This window comes from Oryzias latipes, chromosome 1 (assembly GCF_002234675.1).
Source record: "Oryzias latipes chromosome 1, ASM223467v1".
Taxonomy (NCBI): Eukaryota; Metazoa; Chordata; class Actinopteri; order Beloniformes; family Adrianichthyidae; genus Oryzias; species Oryzias latipes.
The window spans coordinates 21,045,378-21,060,004 of record NC_019859.2 but is presented as its reverse complement, the minus strand read 5'-3'; the positions used below and the strand labels follow the sequence as shown (position 1 = coordinate 21,060,004).

General features: G+C 39.3%; 2 protein-coding genes across 2 annotated transcripts; both read right to left on the bottom strand.

Annotated features, from left to right (window-relative positions):
* Positions 1–860: 860 nt before the first annotated feature.
* LOC101160464 (protein disulfide-isomerase) lies at positions 861–5,856 on the bottom strand. The gene is made up of 11 exons (XM_011477150.3): positions 5,578–5,856; positions 5,276–5,476; positions 4,572–4,696; positions 4,358–4,495; positions 3,919–4,026; positions 3,539–3,664; positions 3,109–3,306; positions 2,902–3,022; positions 2,472–2,653; positions 1,175–1,264; positions 861–1,082 (listed from the first exon to the last, which is right to left on the bottom strand). The coding sequence occupies exons 1-11, from the start codon at positions 5,756–5,758 to the stop codon at positions 1,005–1,007; spliced, it is 1,548 nt and encodes a 515-aa protein (XP_011475452.2). The 5' UTR covers positions 5,759–5,856; the 3' UTR covers positions 861–1,004.
* A 4,695-nt stretch (positions 5,857–10,551) lies between these two features.
* Positions 10,552–14,301, bottom strand: LOC105354377 (cell death-inducing p53-target protein 1 homolog). Its single transcript, XM_023958213.1, has 5 exons — positions 14,094–14,301; positions 12,453–12,606; positions 11,840–11,935; positions 11,551–11,746; positions 10,552–11,475 (listed from the first exon to the last, which is right to left on the bottom strand). The coding sequence occupies exons 2-5, from the start codon at positions 12,586–12,588 to the stop codon at positions 11,370–11,372; spliced, it is 534 nt and encodes a 177-aa protein (XP_023813981.1). The 5' UTR covers positions 12,589–12,606; positions 14,094–14,301; the 3' UTR covers positions 10,552–11,369.
* Positions 14,302–14,627: the final 326 nt, after the last annotated feature.

Genomic DNA, 14,627 nt, shown 5'->3' with positions numbered 1-14,627 from the left:
TAGGGGGAAATTACCAAAATAGATCTATGTTTGGAACAAGTGTTTATGAATTAAAAATAAATGGTGCCTGATCTATTGCAGTAAAGTTCTGCAGTAACAACGGTTCTTTATTTCAGTCTATGGAATTTCACACAGGATAAATCCCAAGATTCCCAAAGATGGGATTCTGATTTTATTTCCAGAAGTGGGAATGGTCAAAAGTATGGAAACAGATAAAGTCTGCACTGAGAAAAGGAGCTTTTTAGAGATACAGAAAAGGACAAATGCTTCTTCAGATTCTCCTCTAAACAGAAATTGTCATGTGCGGGGGTGGCTTGAGAGCCGGTAGGACCCAGAATGCAGAGGCGGGGGCACACGGTTCAAGGGCAAGGGGTTTAATGCGAACAAACAAAAGACGCTGCAGAGCAGGATGACAAAAACAAAACAAAACTCACTGTGGCGTGGCGAGGGACAAGAAACGAGGAACATGGCATGCCATGAACACCAGACAGGGATAATGGACCAACACAGGAGGAAGGCAGAGACAAGACTTATATACAGACAGGGCAGACAAGACACAGGTGAACACGATCAGGACAGATGGGGACCAAAGGAAGTAAAACTCAAGACATGACAAGACAGGAAACCTTTCAAAATAAAACAGGAACCAGAACCAAACAAGACAGGACAAGAACTAAAGCGAAAAACAAGACACAACAAACTGAAACCATGACAGAAATGTTGCAATGAAAAATATGGCATCACTATCTGGTCAGCCAATGGTAGCTCTACAGTGTCAGTAACACTACATCACATGTAGGGAACTGCTTTCTTGAATTTCTGATGGAAAATAACAACACCCCACTTTTTGAAGACATTTGTTTTTTTAAAAAACGTTTGTATTTAATCAGATTAAACAGACATTTAAAATTTTAGTTAAATTAATTATGCAGAAATGAAAAAATTAAGTCATGTGATATATACACACGTACACAAATCAAAGCAGAGCTGTTTCAGTCTTTGTATCAAAGCTCATCCTTAGTTTCTTTGCCTTTTGTTGTGTCTTCTTGGGCCTCCATGTATTTCTTTCTTTCTTCATCCTCCTAGAAACCCAACAGAAAGGGATCTCTTAATGCCAGCCTTCAAACTCACAGCCACACAAAGCATTTGCTGACACATGAAAAAGATGATTCACCTTTACTCTGTACTTTTTGGCCTTCTCCATCTCTTTATCGACAAATCGAACAAGATCCTTCAGTTTCCTTTTTCCTCTGTAAATCACCATCTGAGAGAGAGGACATATGATGGAGATCCGTGAGGTCAAGAGAGCTATGTTCTACAAATGTGATCAGATTTAAAAATACAGTAAGTGAAAGCAACACAAATGTTATTTATGTTACATATTTATATGTGACACTGAAAGAAAATATCAGCGTTAAATTTGTTTTCATGGAAATCCATTTTCCACACAAGGCTATGGACTAGTGAGTGAGATTTGTTTTATTGAAGTCAGAATTTCCTCCGTTTTTCATTCATCAAATGCTTGCATCATGTTGAGCTTCCACCCAACCTATGACAGCTGAAAGCTTTTTGCCCAAGAACGCAAAACCAAATTCATTTTATAATGAACAGTTTGTTGCAAGAGCAATCATTATTATCCTGTATTTGCAGCCACAGCACACAAAAATGTTGCCATGATGAGCAATTAGAAATATCTCCGAGACTATTATGTAAACACAAGTTTGTTGATGTTGTGCAGCAGCTAACAGGCTTCATGTGTGACTCCCTAAATATTGTCCTACAAAAAATGGAACAGTAGCATTTATATTGAAATTAGAATCTAACTCAGTTTTCTGTTTTAAGATACTTTTTTCTCCAAAATATAAATGTTAGACTCCATCAATTTGCAAATCTCTTTAAAGACCCACTCTGATGAAAATTGTGTTTTTAAAATATTTTTGTGGTATTTTTCACATGATGGAGGAGAATTAAGCTTGTGGAGATGCTGTTATGGCAAGTCACAAGCTCCCTGCTCCCTGCTCCGCTCCATTCTGATGCGTCGCATGTGGATGACTAGATCCATGTACGTCTTTATTTTCTCGTCTAAGTTGACATCTTGCTCAGAACTGTACAAATGGATAGTTTCAACATTGCTTGCCATTTTTGCTGCCATGGTAATGTTTGGTTGGGGTTGTAAGGGGCTGTAAGCTAGCGGGAGAGAATGTAAACAGATGATGGGAAGCAGGGTCAGGCTTACTCCATGCCAACCGGACCACTCACAACTCAGAGGTGAATTTCTAATGAACTATTGCTGCTCCTAAGAAACTATGTCCTAGAAAACAACACATTTTTTGATTCGGGGTAAAAACTGCAAAAATATTGGTTAATTGACCTCTGGGAACACTTTAAAAAAATGTAAAAGATGATTGGAGTTTGACTTTAACTCTTCTGGAGAATAGTGTTTGCTCTTATCTATGATTATTGCGTCCTACCCTCTCTGTATACAGAGCAGGAAACAGGCAGAGGGAAGGGTAGGCTCCCTGTGTGGACAAGTTGATGTCATTGGCAGAAGCATCGATGCGAGCGAAGACCACATCCTCACGCTCCCTGAAAGCCTCGGCTAGCTCTTCCCACAGCGGGAACAGAGTGAGGGAGGCTTTACTGTAAGGAAGATCTGAACATAGAACAAATTATTCATTACAACACTCAACAGCAGTGCATCATTTGTAAAACTGTGCTTGTTTATGTAACAAAAAACACCTTTGATACATACAAATGATAAAAGACGCTTCACATTCTTTTTTTCTTTTCATAAAAATAAAAAGTACTTTTTCTACTTTTAAATACTGCAAAAATACAAATGTCTCCACAATTTGGTTGATCAAAAGCATGAAAACAGATATACAAGGTGTGTTCACATACAGAACAGAACAAAAACCGTCTTGTCAGGGTTAAAAGCTACTTGCTCCAGATTCATTCCCACCAGCTCTTTCACAGGCTTTTGGTCCCAGCCTTCAGGAATCGGCTCACTCTGCATCTTGGGCTGTTTTAGAGACACAAACAAATGAAGCTGAAAACATGTTACCATTGGTTCCCACGCATCAAGCAGGACTTGTGAGTTCTTGGTACCTTGGCCTTTCCATCCAGATAGGACTGGCAGAACTCCTGAATGACCTCTACATTCAGGGTGTCAGAGGGCAGGTGGTAGGTCACGTGATCTGTCAGGTTGACCAATCGAATGAGAGGAGCCTCAAAGTCCCGAACCCGGAAGTACTCCATAAGTCGTCCATTACGAGATTCAGCCACGTTGACCAAAACAAACAAAATCTAAAAACATCAAACACAAATTTAGTATGAAATGATCAAATATTACGAAGATATTTGATTTTACTAAACTCTGTCAAGGTATATTGATCTGAAGCACATAAGAAATAATTCACAGTGTAAGTTCCTTTAGTGAAGATAAAACCATGTTCTGTAGGATGTAGAGATGATCAATGATGTGTTTTGCTTTTGGTAAATGCTAAAGAAAGTCTTCAGGCATGAGTGTTTTGCATACCTTCATCCTAAACTTCTCTGCAGCGCTGCTGAAGGCAGAAGAAATCTCTTCAAAGTCTGCAGAACTCTTGTTGACAAAGAGGAGGGCGTGGTTTAACACAGGTGAGTTCAAGATCTGAGAGGCTGTCTGCAATAACGGAGAGGAAGGACCCTTTATTGTGTTAAACAACAAAATCATCAACTGCACCATGAAGCGCTCTAACTACTGGAGCGCTTCATGGTACATACTACTGATATAAGAAGAATTAGAAAACTAGGTTTGAATTTTTGACATTCGTGGAGAATGGATTTGTATTTTTTGATTATTTTCCCTTTTATAATAGCATTTGATGAAATTAAAATTGGTCATTTTTTTTCAATTGAAGCTTCAAACAACAGTACCTGGCCATCGTACTCAGTGACCGGATCCATCTTGTAGACAGAGATAAAGAGGACCAGCTCTTCCTTTGAAGTCTGAGGCGTCATTTTGTGAGCCTTGATGAGTTCAGACTACAACACACAAACACAGCAATAAAACAATGTTTTCTGGATAAGACTGTGAACCAAAAATTTAAGTTTTTTCAGCAGTTTAAGAATAATCAACAAAAAATTGAGTAATTGTAAAATAAAGACTTTTATAAGTTTACTGATTTGTGAAACATAGGAAAGCATTTTATGAATAAAAAATAGTTTTGAGTTAACGCTTGAACATTTTGCAAAAACTTCTTCCTGACTCACTTTTAAAATGTTTTCTACAGTCTAACTTGTTTGATATTAATATACTAAGTAAATCTTTTGACTGTCAGAGCCAGGGTTTCTGATGTTCTTGTGTTGGTCGTACTTTTTTAAGCAGTAATACAACATCTTGCGAAAGTCTGTATTTCCTGCTGACTTCCTCGTTCTGTGTCAAAGCAAAGGTGATGTCAGGAAGGTCCACTGCCGCAGCATGGAAGACCTGGACGTACGCATGGGTCAGTTCCTGCACAAAAACACACAAATGTCTAAGTCTGCGTAGGTTAGTGCAAAAATAGGAAATACGATCCGACAGTTTTTACCTTAAAGAATCCAACCACCATCAACTCCTCAGAGGCCCCAAACTGGATTAGATCAGTGATGAGGTCAGCAGCTGACCCCGATCTCCTTCTCAGCCATGTCAAGATGGAAGCTGAGCTCTGAGGATCTTCAACACAATTCAGAAAAATGGGTTACTTTCCTCCAGAAAGGCGTTCAGGGTTTAGCACCATTTCATCATCTGATAAAATGTTTCAAAAGGGCTTCCAATAGAACTCAAACTATCATAACAATCAGAGGTCTGTGATGAGAGACAGAATTGCCTTATATTGGCTTAGCCTGAAACATGTAAACACGCGTGAAAACTCCTGTCTCGGAGCACTAAACAATTTGTAAAAACTTTTTTGTTTGCCTTCATCTAGCTTTTTTGCCAGCCAAAGAGAAAAGCAGTAAGCTTTATTAAAACTGAGAATCGCTGCAGAGATTATGGAGGTCATATAAAATAACATACTAAATACTCTACATTCTGCTGTCTGTTCTTGTTAAAATACAAAAAAAAAAATGCTAAACTTTTAACCTGAAAGTTTTGCAAATCACATGTCCCACATAAAAACCCAAGTTTCTGGATCGTGTGCCTAAATATGTTGGCATGGCACAACACCCTTTTTTTTAACTATTTTTCCATTTCATTTTAAACTTTGACATCTTTGTGGATCACGCAGATTACTCTTGATGTACTCTTACACACCAGGGCAGGGTACAGGGTTGTGTATATCTCCAGAGATGTATAATCTGACCATAGGGTAGCTGGTTCCATTGAGCTCTTTAACCAAGTCTTTTTCCTGAGTCACGTCCACAACTCCCAGTTTGACCTCTGACCCCATGAGGGCTTCGGCTGCATCCTTGAATGCTGCCGTCACGCGATGAGCTTCTTTGGTAAAAGGAGTGTCTGAGAAGCACACAGAGTAAATATAAAGCTTTAAACTTGTAATTTAATCATTTGAAGCATTCAAAAGGAAAAGGAAAATGGCACAGGTCGGAGTAACTTACAGAAGTGCACCAGAAGCTGCTTGTACTTCCGCAGTGCTCTCTTGAAATGCTCCTGTTTCAGCTGTAAAACTCCATCCTCCTCTGGAAGCGTTGTGTCTCCTTGGGGTCCAGATTGTGTGTCTGAACAAACGTGCACACAAAGGCAAAATGCCATTGCACCCAATATTAGCAGATTCTTCATGGCGGATCACAGGCAGTTTGACAGCATGGACACTGAACGGACTTGGCAGGAAGGTGTGGAGGGAGAGTTGTGCAAGGATGAACTGATAAGTTTGGATCAGTGTTAAGCCTGTAATTGTAGTGCTTTTGTTATCTGCCTGCTATGCCCAACAGTCTGTTGTTGATTAACCCTCCTATCTGAGCTCTGCTGTATTCCTGCCATTGGCTGCGGCTCATGTCGAGTTACGAACGTCCTTTACCTTGGAGGGCATTTCCCAACAAGGTCAAAACAAAATGTCCAGAAAGAAAGAAAAGATGTCAAATTCATGCTCTCAGTTGATGTTAGCCAGGAAGAAAATTTTGCACCACTTTGAAAACATTAAAGAAAATGTAGAAAAGTTTTTTAAAATAAGAAAGCAATGCAAGAAACATATGTTAGCATTGCAACAGCAGTTTTTTTTACATGACAATCTACTGTTTGACAACAAACAACAGCCATTAAAGTTGATTGGAGTGGAACTTTAAACTTATTAACACACAATTTTATTAATTTTCTTTGGATTTTACATGGTGAATTATAGATTTACAAAATAAAAGCAAAGTAAAAACATTGATGCAAACAATTAAGAGAACTTAAGAAAAAAGGAGAAAGAGGAAATTATCCTACTAGTATACTGTATGGAACGCCCAATGGCATTTAGACCAGCGCAGTGATATAGACTATAGATTTAGACACATTTGTATGGAATTCATAACCTGACATGGATAAAAAAGTATTTTCTGTTCTGTCTCCCACTAAACAGAATGTGAGGACTGGCAATTTCTTTCAATAGCTTCCTAACCAGGTGACCAAACAAGTCCAAATGTATCCGGAATTGTGGGTCCTATACTCGCCTACATCAGATATACTACTTTGTTTTGCAATCGTCAATGACGCATATTTTATATGATTTTTTTTATTAAAATCTCAAAGGATTGCATATGAATGGTGTTACTGCCACAATTTGGGACACATTTATCTTGTTTTGGTCGTTTGGAAGCGATTGAAAAAAAAAATCAGTCTATCAATTTCTTATAAAAAGCATTCCCCAATGTTTAGCTCAGCACTAGGAAATTATTTTATTATTTTATTTATTTTATTTCACTTTTATATTATATTAGATTTTAACTAATATCTTCACTGTATCATGCACTTGTTAATTTGTTGGCAGTCCCTAAGAGATGCCAGTGGGTCCATCCATCTCCAAATCTCCAAATCAGCCCGCAGCCCCCTCCCCTCACCAACCCCCACACTGCCACTAACTAAAGCCCAGGTGAGATGGCAGCTCAGAAAAACAAAGGCAAGGAAGGCGTCTGGCCCGGATGGCATCAGCCCCAGGCTCCTCAGGACATGTGCAGATGAACTATGCAGCGTTATGCTGTACATGTTTAGTCTGAGCCTGAAGCTGGGGAAGGTGCCACAGCTGTGGAAGACATCCTGTGTGGTCCCGGTTCCGAAGACATCCCGGCCGACTGACTTCAAGGACTACAGACCGGTGGCGCTGACCTCTCATCTGATGAAGACGATGGAGAGGCTGGTGCTCACACATCTTCGTCCCATGGTCAGCCAGTCGATGGACCCGCTGCAGTTCGCCTACCAGTTGAGGAGTTGAGGATGCTGTCATCTTCCTCCTGGACAGAGCTCTTTCACACCTGGACCAGACTGGAAGCTCTGTGAGAGTCATGTTTTTCGACTTCTCCAGCGCTTTCAACACCATTCAACCGCTGCTGCTGAGGGACAAGTTGGTGCACATGGGCGTGGACCAGCATCTGTCTGCATGGATGCAGGACTATCTCTCAAACCGACTGCAGTATGTGAGGTCTCGCCACTGTGAGTCAGATATGATCGTCTGTAACACAGGAGCACTGCAGGGAACAGTTCTGGCTCCGTTCCTGTTCACTGTCTACACCGCAGACTTCATGTCCAGCTCAGCATCTTGTCACCTGCAGAAGTTCTCGGATGACTCTGCCGTTGTCGGACTAATCATGGATGACAATGACAGAGAGTATAGAGAGCTGATTCAGAACTTTGTGGACTGGTGCCAGCGGAACCACCTCCAGATTAATGCAGGGAAAACCAAGGAGCTGGTGGTGGACTTTCGCAGGCACACTCACTCTACATTAGCACCGGTGAACATCCAAGGAAGGGACATTGAGAGAGTGGACTCATACAAGTACTTGGGTGTTCACCTCAACAATAAACTGGACTGGTCACACAATACAGAAGCACTGTACAAAAAAGGACAGAGCAGGTTTTATCTGCTGAGGAGACTGAGGTCTTTTGGAGTGCAGAGATCACTCCTAAAAACCTTTTACGACTCTGTGGTGGCATCAGCCATCTTTTATGGAGCGGTCTGCAGCGGACAGGAAGTGACTGGAGAAGCTGGTGAAGAAGGCCAGCTCCGTTCTGGGGCTGCCTTTGGACTCAATACAGGAGGTGGGAGAGAGGAGGATGATAGCTAAGCTATCATCCTTGATGGAGAATGACGCCCACCCCATGTATGAGTCTGTGTCCTCACTGTGCAGCTCCTTCAGCGTCAGACTGAGACATCCTAAGTGTCTGAAGGAGCGACACCGCAGGTCGTTTCTACCTTCTGCCATCAGACTTTACAACCTTAGCTGCTCCCAGTGAACCACGTCAAACAACATCATCGACTCGGTCTTATCTTACCCTGTGCAATAACCGATCATCCTGTGCAATGTTTTGGAATGTATGTGTGTATATTGTGTATATAGGTGTTTATACTTATTCCATAGTCTTTTTCTTTTATATACTGCTCTCTGTTCCTGAACTGCCGCGCAATAAGGAAAATTCCCCATCGTGGAACTAATAAAGGAATATCTATCTATCTGTTTTGTCCCTTTTGGGGTCATGGGGCTGCTGGAGCCTATCCTGGGCACATCGCCAGTCTGTCACAGGGTCACAAACACACACCCTTGCACTCTCACATACCTATGGAAAATTTAAAGTGACCAATAAACCTATGAAGCATCTTTTTGGACACTGGGAGGAAGCTGATGTCCCTGGAGAAAGCTCACGCCTGCATGGGGAGAACATGAAAGGTCCCCCATTGTTGTTCTGTTTCAGGTCCCCCAGCTGGGACTTGAACTGGGGGCCTTCTTGCTGTGAGGCAAGATCGCTAACCACTGCACAGTGCAGCCCATTTATAATATATATTTCTAATTTCTTATCCGTTAAGCAGCCGTCCGGCAAGAGCAAAAGAACACAACATCAGAAGATTAACGATAAAATTAACAAAAGCGAGCAGCTGCTTAACATAAAGGGAATACCTTTAATACCGGAAGTGACGCAAAAACTTTGCCTTGCTAAACATTTTTGTGATTTGTATTGTAGTAATACAATTCAAAAAAATGTTTTTGGACTGTTTCATAAATTTATAATGTCCACATAAAGAAAACAGTAATAAATAACTTTAAAAAAAATCATGCACCAATGGTTTTATATTACATCCCTTTCTGTTAAAAGCCGTGTCTCCGCTTTTGTTGTTGTGATTCAGTATTTTGTAATTTGCACCCGGATTTGCTTTTGTGTTTCAGGACTCTGTAATTTGTTCTGTGATTTGCTATTGCAGGAAAACATATCCACAACTTAATCAGATCACACTTGAATTTTTATGCATACCATCTTCATCTGTGTCCTGTGAAAGAGTTTGTTTTATTGCAGGGGAACCACCTTGGAGCAAAGACACTCCAAAAGGTTTTGGTCCTCAGTATAAATATAGACTAAATCAATGTATTGTCTGTTTATTGTAAAACAATTCCAGACATAAGTTACACATTTTAACTTCTAACTTTATTTTAGACAACTTTGCTTTATTTTACTCACCAAGTCATTGCAGCTTTTAGGTGAATGATTTTTTTTTTTTTTTAATTAAGAGAAATTTATCATTTAATATAAAATCACAGGCTGATGTTAGGTTTACAGCAGGTAACATCGTATTTTCATTTTATTTACCTGCAATAATCTTAGAATTACTGCAGAGGTCACTATTGAGCGAGCAACACTAGACTCAATGCTTCAAAATCATTGAGTCACAGCCGGATGTGATGGAGAGAATCCACTAGTTTTTCAAAGTAAGACACATATCCGGATGTGATGGAGAGAATCCACTAGTTTTTCAAAGTAAGACACATATCCTAATCTGAATCTGTGAACAAAAAATAAACTAATTAGTTATGTTTCCTGTCTGTGTGGACCGGTACCAAACGGTACCAAGTAACCCACAGACCGGTGATGGTCTGCTGCCCGGGGTTGGGAACCGCTGGTTTAGATGATATTATTTAAATATTTTCCTCCTGAAATATGTTTGTTTAAACAATTTTAAATAGATTATTAAAGGAAAAAGTGGCAATTTTGAATGTATTGTCTTATTGTCTTTTTTTTGCTGCAGAAAAGAAATATTAAAAGTAAATAATAGCTTCTCACATTCTGTTAGCATGGACATTAATCATTTTATTACATGCCCCTCAGAAAAGGTGTGGTGATTCAAAACAACAGGAAAAGAGAGTAGAGCTTGAGAAGGATTTAACAACCCCAACAAGAAAAATATCAATTAAAAAATCACAATATTGCTTGTCTCCCTGGGTGAGGATTACCATTTACCATTTAAGGTAAACAGATGTTTGTCAGTCTGCATGTGATGCTGCTGCTGTATTTGGTATCATAACAAAAAGCTCAGAAGAGCTTGCAGAACAATGATGAGTAAATGTAGTTAAACACAGTGTCATTCTAAACGGAAGACTACTAGAGCCAAATATCTGCAAGCGACTTTTAATAATACTGAATTACATAACATAATAAAAAATACAAATAAAGCATAAAACTACTTGAATGTTTCTAAATTAACTCAAAGGTAGTCCACAAGTTTCAGAAGAGAATGGTGATTACAAAAGTAAAATAGTAAGCTACCTTGTCTGAATAAATAAAAGATTTTGAAAGTCAACAATCTCAGCAAAAAATAACATTTACGCTCAAGAGTTTTGTATCACTTGCTTTGTGTGTCATCCTTGTATACTTAAAAATATTCTTTACATGCTTTATAAAGTCTCTGTGATAAAGTTATTTCTTTACAGCAAGACACGGAATGTACAGAATTAAAAAAAAGAACAGATAAACCATCAGGGACAGAAAATCATATGTGACTGGACTCTCTGCAGAGCTGAAAGGAAAATCCTCCAAGTTCAAACCTTTCATGTTGGAGCAGTGTCCAAGCTAAAAATTTTTGTTAATGTCTTTGTTGATATGCATACATGTGTGCTGAGCTTCACTTAGATCCATAAAATACTGAAATTGCTGTTAGCTGTGCAAAAGGTATAACCTATTTGCTAAATATAAAAGTTATTATTAAAAGCAAAATTTTAATCTTCATGATTTACTTTCTCCTCTGAACAGTTAACAGTGCTTTGGTGTTTAGCACTGCCGCCTCAGAGCAATAAGACTGATTCAGGTCCTGGCTGGGTTTCTTGGTTTATATAAAGTTGAATGGTTTTAATAAAAAAATAAAAAAACAACAACAGAAGAAAAGTGTTCATAAAAATTATGGAGCCAAGACTGTCTAAATGTGAGGACTTTGTCATCTTTCAAAAACATAGATTTTTTTTTTACAACCAGGACAGAAGTGAGCCACATCTTGACAGTGAGGAACAGCAAAGGGGATCAAACAGAAACCGCAAAACAGCCTGAAACAGAAAAGGAAAAGAAATGTTGACCATCCTTGCAAAATTTAAGTATTCTGGCATTTCCTCTTTTCTTACCCCAACAAGGTAAGGGTCATACAAATGCCCCAAGCTTGTTTCCCAGCCACGTGTTTGACTTTGGTGGTCACAAGTTCTTGGCAGTGAGGACAAACCACCAAACCAGGACTTTCCCTCAAACAGGACACTATGATCGGAACAGGTGACGGCTGAGACACCACTGCTACTGTCTGACCCTCGGTCCTTCTCACACCAACTGTCATTTAGAAAAAAACACAATTAACATTTGTGATCATGTGTTAGAAGAAGTTAAATAAAATAATCAAGTGTAACAGGATAAACTCAATACTTTGTGTAACTTGATGGAAGATGACTCCAGGAGGTTGTGGGGATGAAATCACAACCATGGAAGGTGTCGTCAGCAAAGGAAAGGGGTCTGACTGAACTGTAATCAGATTAAAAGACAAACATTTGTAATTGTTAAAATGTGGACATGGCTTCTTATTTTAAACAATAAGTAAAGACACTGAAATAATTACTAGGCATTTTCTGTTTAACATAAGAAATCCGATAATGAGGTGAAAAGACTAAGTTTGTGTTTGTTACAATACAAAGGAACCACAGTTTTGTCATGTGTTTACGGCCCAAAATAAAATGTTTGGGACAGTTTTTGACTAAACAATTGATTTTTTTCTGCGTTAGTCATACTTTTTTTTTTTTTGCTGTGCTTCAGCTTAACATTGCATCACTGTCCTGGACATAACTGGTCTAGATATAACCCTCTGATAGTTGGTCTTAAATACTTTCATAGAACACTCTTATTTTGTGGTTTTCATAACCAGCTCAGTAATCAAAAGCTGTCTCTGTCATGTGGTCCTAAACAAGCCCAAATCACGATACCTCTACCACTGTGCTCAATAAGGTGTAAAAGGAAGAGAGTTACTCTTTACAAAGTGTGTTACCTGCATCTCCGTAGGCGGGAGGAGGTGTTGAAGGTGATGGGGGGGTGTAGGCGGGAGGGTTTGACACTGGTATCACCAGAGCAGGGGGCTGCTGACTGATCTCCTCATATGAAGGAGGTTCCATTGAATTAGACATCAGTCACACAGGTGGCTTCTGATAACAAGACCAAAGTTTTGGTAAGAATAAAACTCAGATCGAAGCAACAGTAAAACACACACATTTATAATTCAACAATTGTCCATTTTCCTAATTTTGTTTTTTGAATTGTATTTGTCTGCACCCGACAGCTCATTAACCTAATAAAATCTAGTTCAATTAAAATCCAACTTTTTCTTTGTTTTGTTTGCTGAACTTTCAGTCCTCTTTAATTATCGAGCAGCACAGTAAAATGTCATTTTCTCTATGGATGTAGTTTTTATTGCAGCAAATCAATCCATCTTCTGAACCCATTGAATCCCTTTAAGGGTCAGAGGGTTACAGGAGCCAACCCAGATACTGCTGTGTGAAAGCGGGGTACACCCTGAACAGGTCGCCGGTCTGTTGCAGGCAAGGAAAGCTGATAAGGATGATTATTCACTCATAACAACAGACTTTCATGTACATAGAAGCCCTGGCTGTTGCTAAGGGCTCAAATTAAAATAACAAATACCAAACGAAAACCTTTAGGTACAAGCCAGCATTTGGAAAGGAAAACAAATTTTATTTTGGAATAAAAAACAAAAAACAAAAAGACGTGATGCATATTTAGCTCACCTCCTACCTGTATGGAAATACAATAAAACAAGCATGGAAATTTAAGGCATCAAGTTTCTTTCACATAATCCCTGTGACATATAAACAAAGTTTCTGTCTACTCCATGTTTCAGTTTGTACCAAAAAAAACAAACAAAAAAAAAAAACTTCTCCCAAGAGGGAGTAACAGAAAAAACTGTGTACAGTTGAAATAGTGTCTGGTAGTTGTTGTTTGGAGACAAAAGTTGCATAACAGCACTTTAGAGCTCAGATTGATCAGATTTATATTTTATCATCTTGTGTTCCTCAAAGCAATATTGAGTGATGTACAACACTCACAGGTCTGTCTTTAATTTAAATAAAACTATAATTATAATACTCCCTTCTAATGTGACAGGGGTTACCTTAATGTACGACAGCTGGTGTATTGGCAGTAATTTACTTCTCTACTTCCTGCTTTTTTCCTGCTTCCAGTTTCTATGTGTAAGTAAAAATTATTTTACCAATTTCGTATTTTTTGATAGAAAAACATCAGATCCAGTTTGACCGTCTGTTCACTTTTACTATTTTTATTTTAGGTGTAATCTTTAATCTTCAACAGGCTGTGTATACTAAATGTCCAGAAAGAGTAAATTAAGGAAATGATCAAGACAAGTTGGTAAAATAAACTTCAGCAATGATGATTCCTGAACATGTTTTCTGTGAAACACCAACAGCAACAACCTGGAAGCTCACAGGTAAATCTGCTCTCGTGTAAATAGTGACAAGCCTTTTCCCCCGGTGTGAAGACGAACACTGGATGTACACACACTTTACACATTATCTAGAAAACCTTTTAGTTCTTTTGGCCAATAGTGAGTTTGATCTGGTGAAAACTAAAAAGTGCTGAAAAAACTGAATGATCTTACCTTATGCTCAGCGGGAAACATCACTGGCCGGAAACAAAACAAACCACAATGAGAGAGGCTGCAACGTCACTCTCAGCTAAACCTGCTCCATGCTGGAATTACAAACATTTTCCAGTCACGTGTTAAAACCGGCCCCGCTGGTTTTCCCAGCCATTCTTTATTTTTCTTCGCTCCATTGTTATGCTGATAAAAAGGTTTTGTGAAAGACTCTCAGAAAAAAACATCCTCTAAAATATATTTTTCAAATGCAGTTACAAGTGTGCTTAGTGGTGTAAGGGGAGGTTATCCAAGGGTAGGGGTTGTGTGAAGGGTGCGTCAGCTTTCTTGATTTGATCTTCTTGGTTTTATCCCTGACAGATTCGGGGTGATATTACATCTATGCTGGAGAGATGTCCATGCCCCTGCTGGGCCTTTCATTGGGGGTGGGGACGTCATTCATGTGGAGCCTTTCACTGGACCCTGGGCTTGGGGGGGCCTTGTCTCTGCGCTGGTTTTAGCGCCATGATCCTGCTCCCTCTCTTCTTCCAGGGTGGT

Excerpts from the sequence above, each read along its gene's own strand:
- LOC101160464 (XM_011477150.3), bottom strand. The coding sequence starts at position 5,758 with ATGAAGAATCTGCTAATATTGGGTGCAATGGCATTTTGCCTTTGTGTG. Across the intron at positions 5,477-5,577 it reads GCAGCTTCTGGTGCACTTCT|ACACTCCTTTTACCAAAGAA; the intron begins GTAAGTTACTCC and ends TGTGCTTCTCAG. Across the intron at positions 1,083-1,174 it reads CCAAAAAGTACAGAGTAAAG|GAGGATGAAGAAAGAAAGAA; the intron begins GTGAATCATCTT and ends TTGGGTTTCTAG.
- LOC105354377 (XM_023958213.1), bottom strand. The coding sequence starts at position 12,588 with ATGTCTAATTCAATGGAACCTCCTTCATATGAGGAGATCAGTCAGCAG. Across the intron at positions 11,936-12,452 it reads TCCCGCCTACGGAGATGCAG|TTCAGTCAGACCCCTTTCCT; the intron begins GTAACACACTTT and ends ATCTGATTACAG. Across the intron at positions 11,476-11,550 it reads ATGACCCTTACCTTGTTGGG|GCTGTTTTGCGGTTTCTGTT; the intron begins GTAAGAAAAGAG and ends TTTCTGTTTCAG.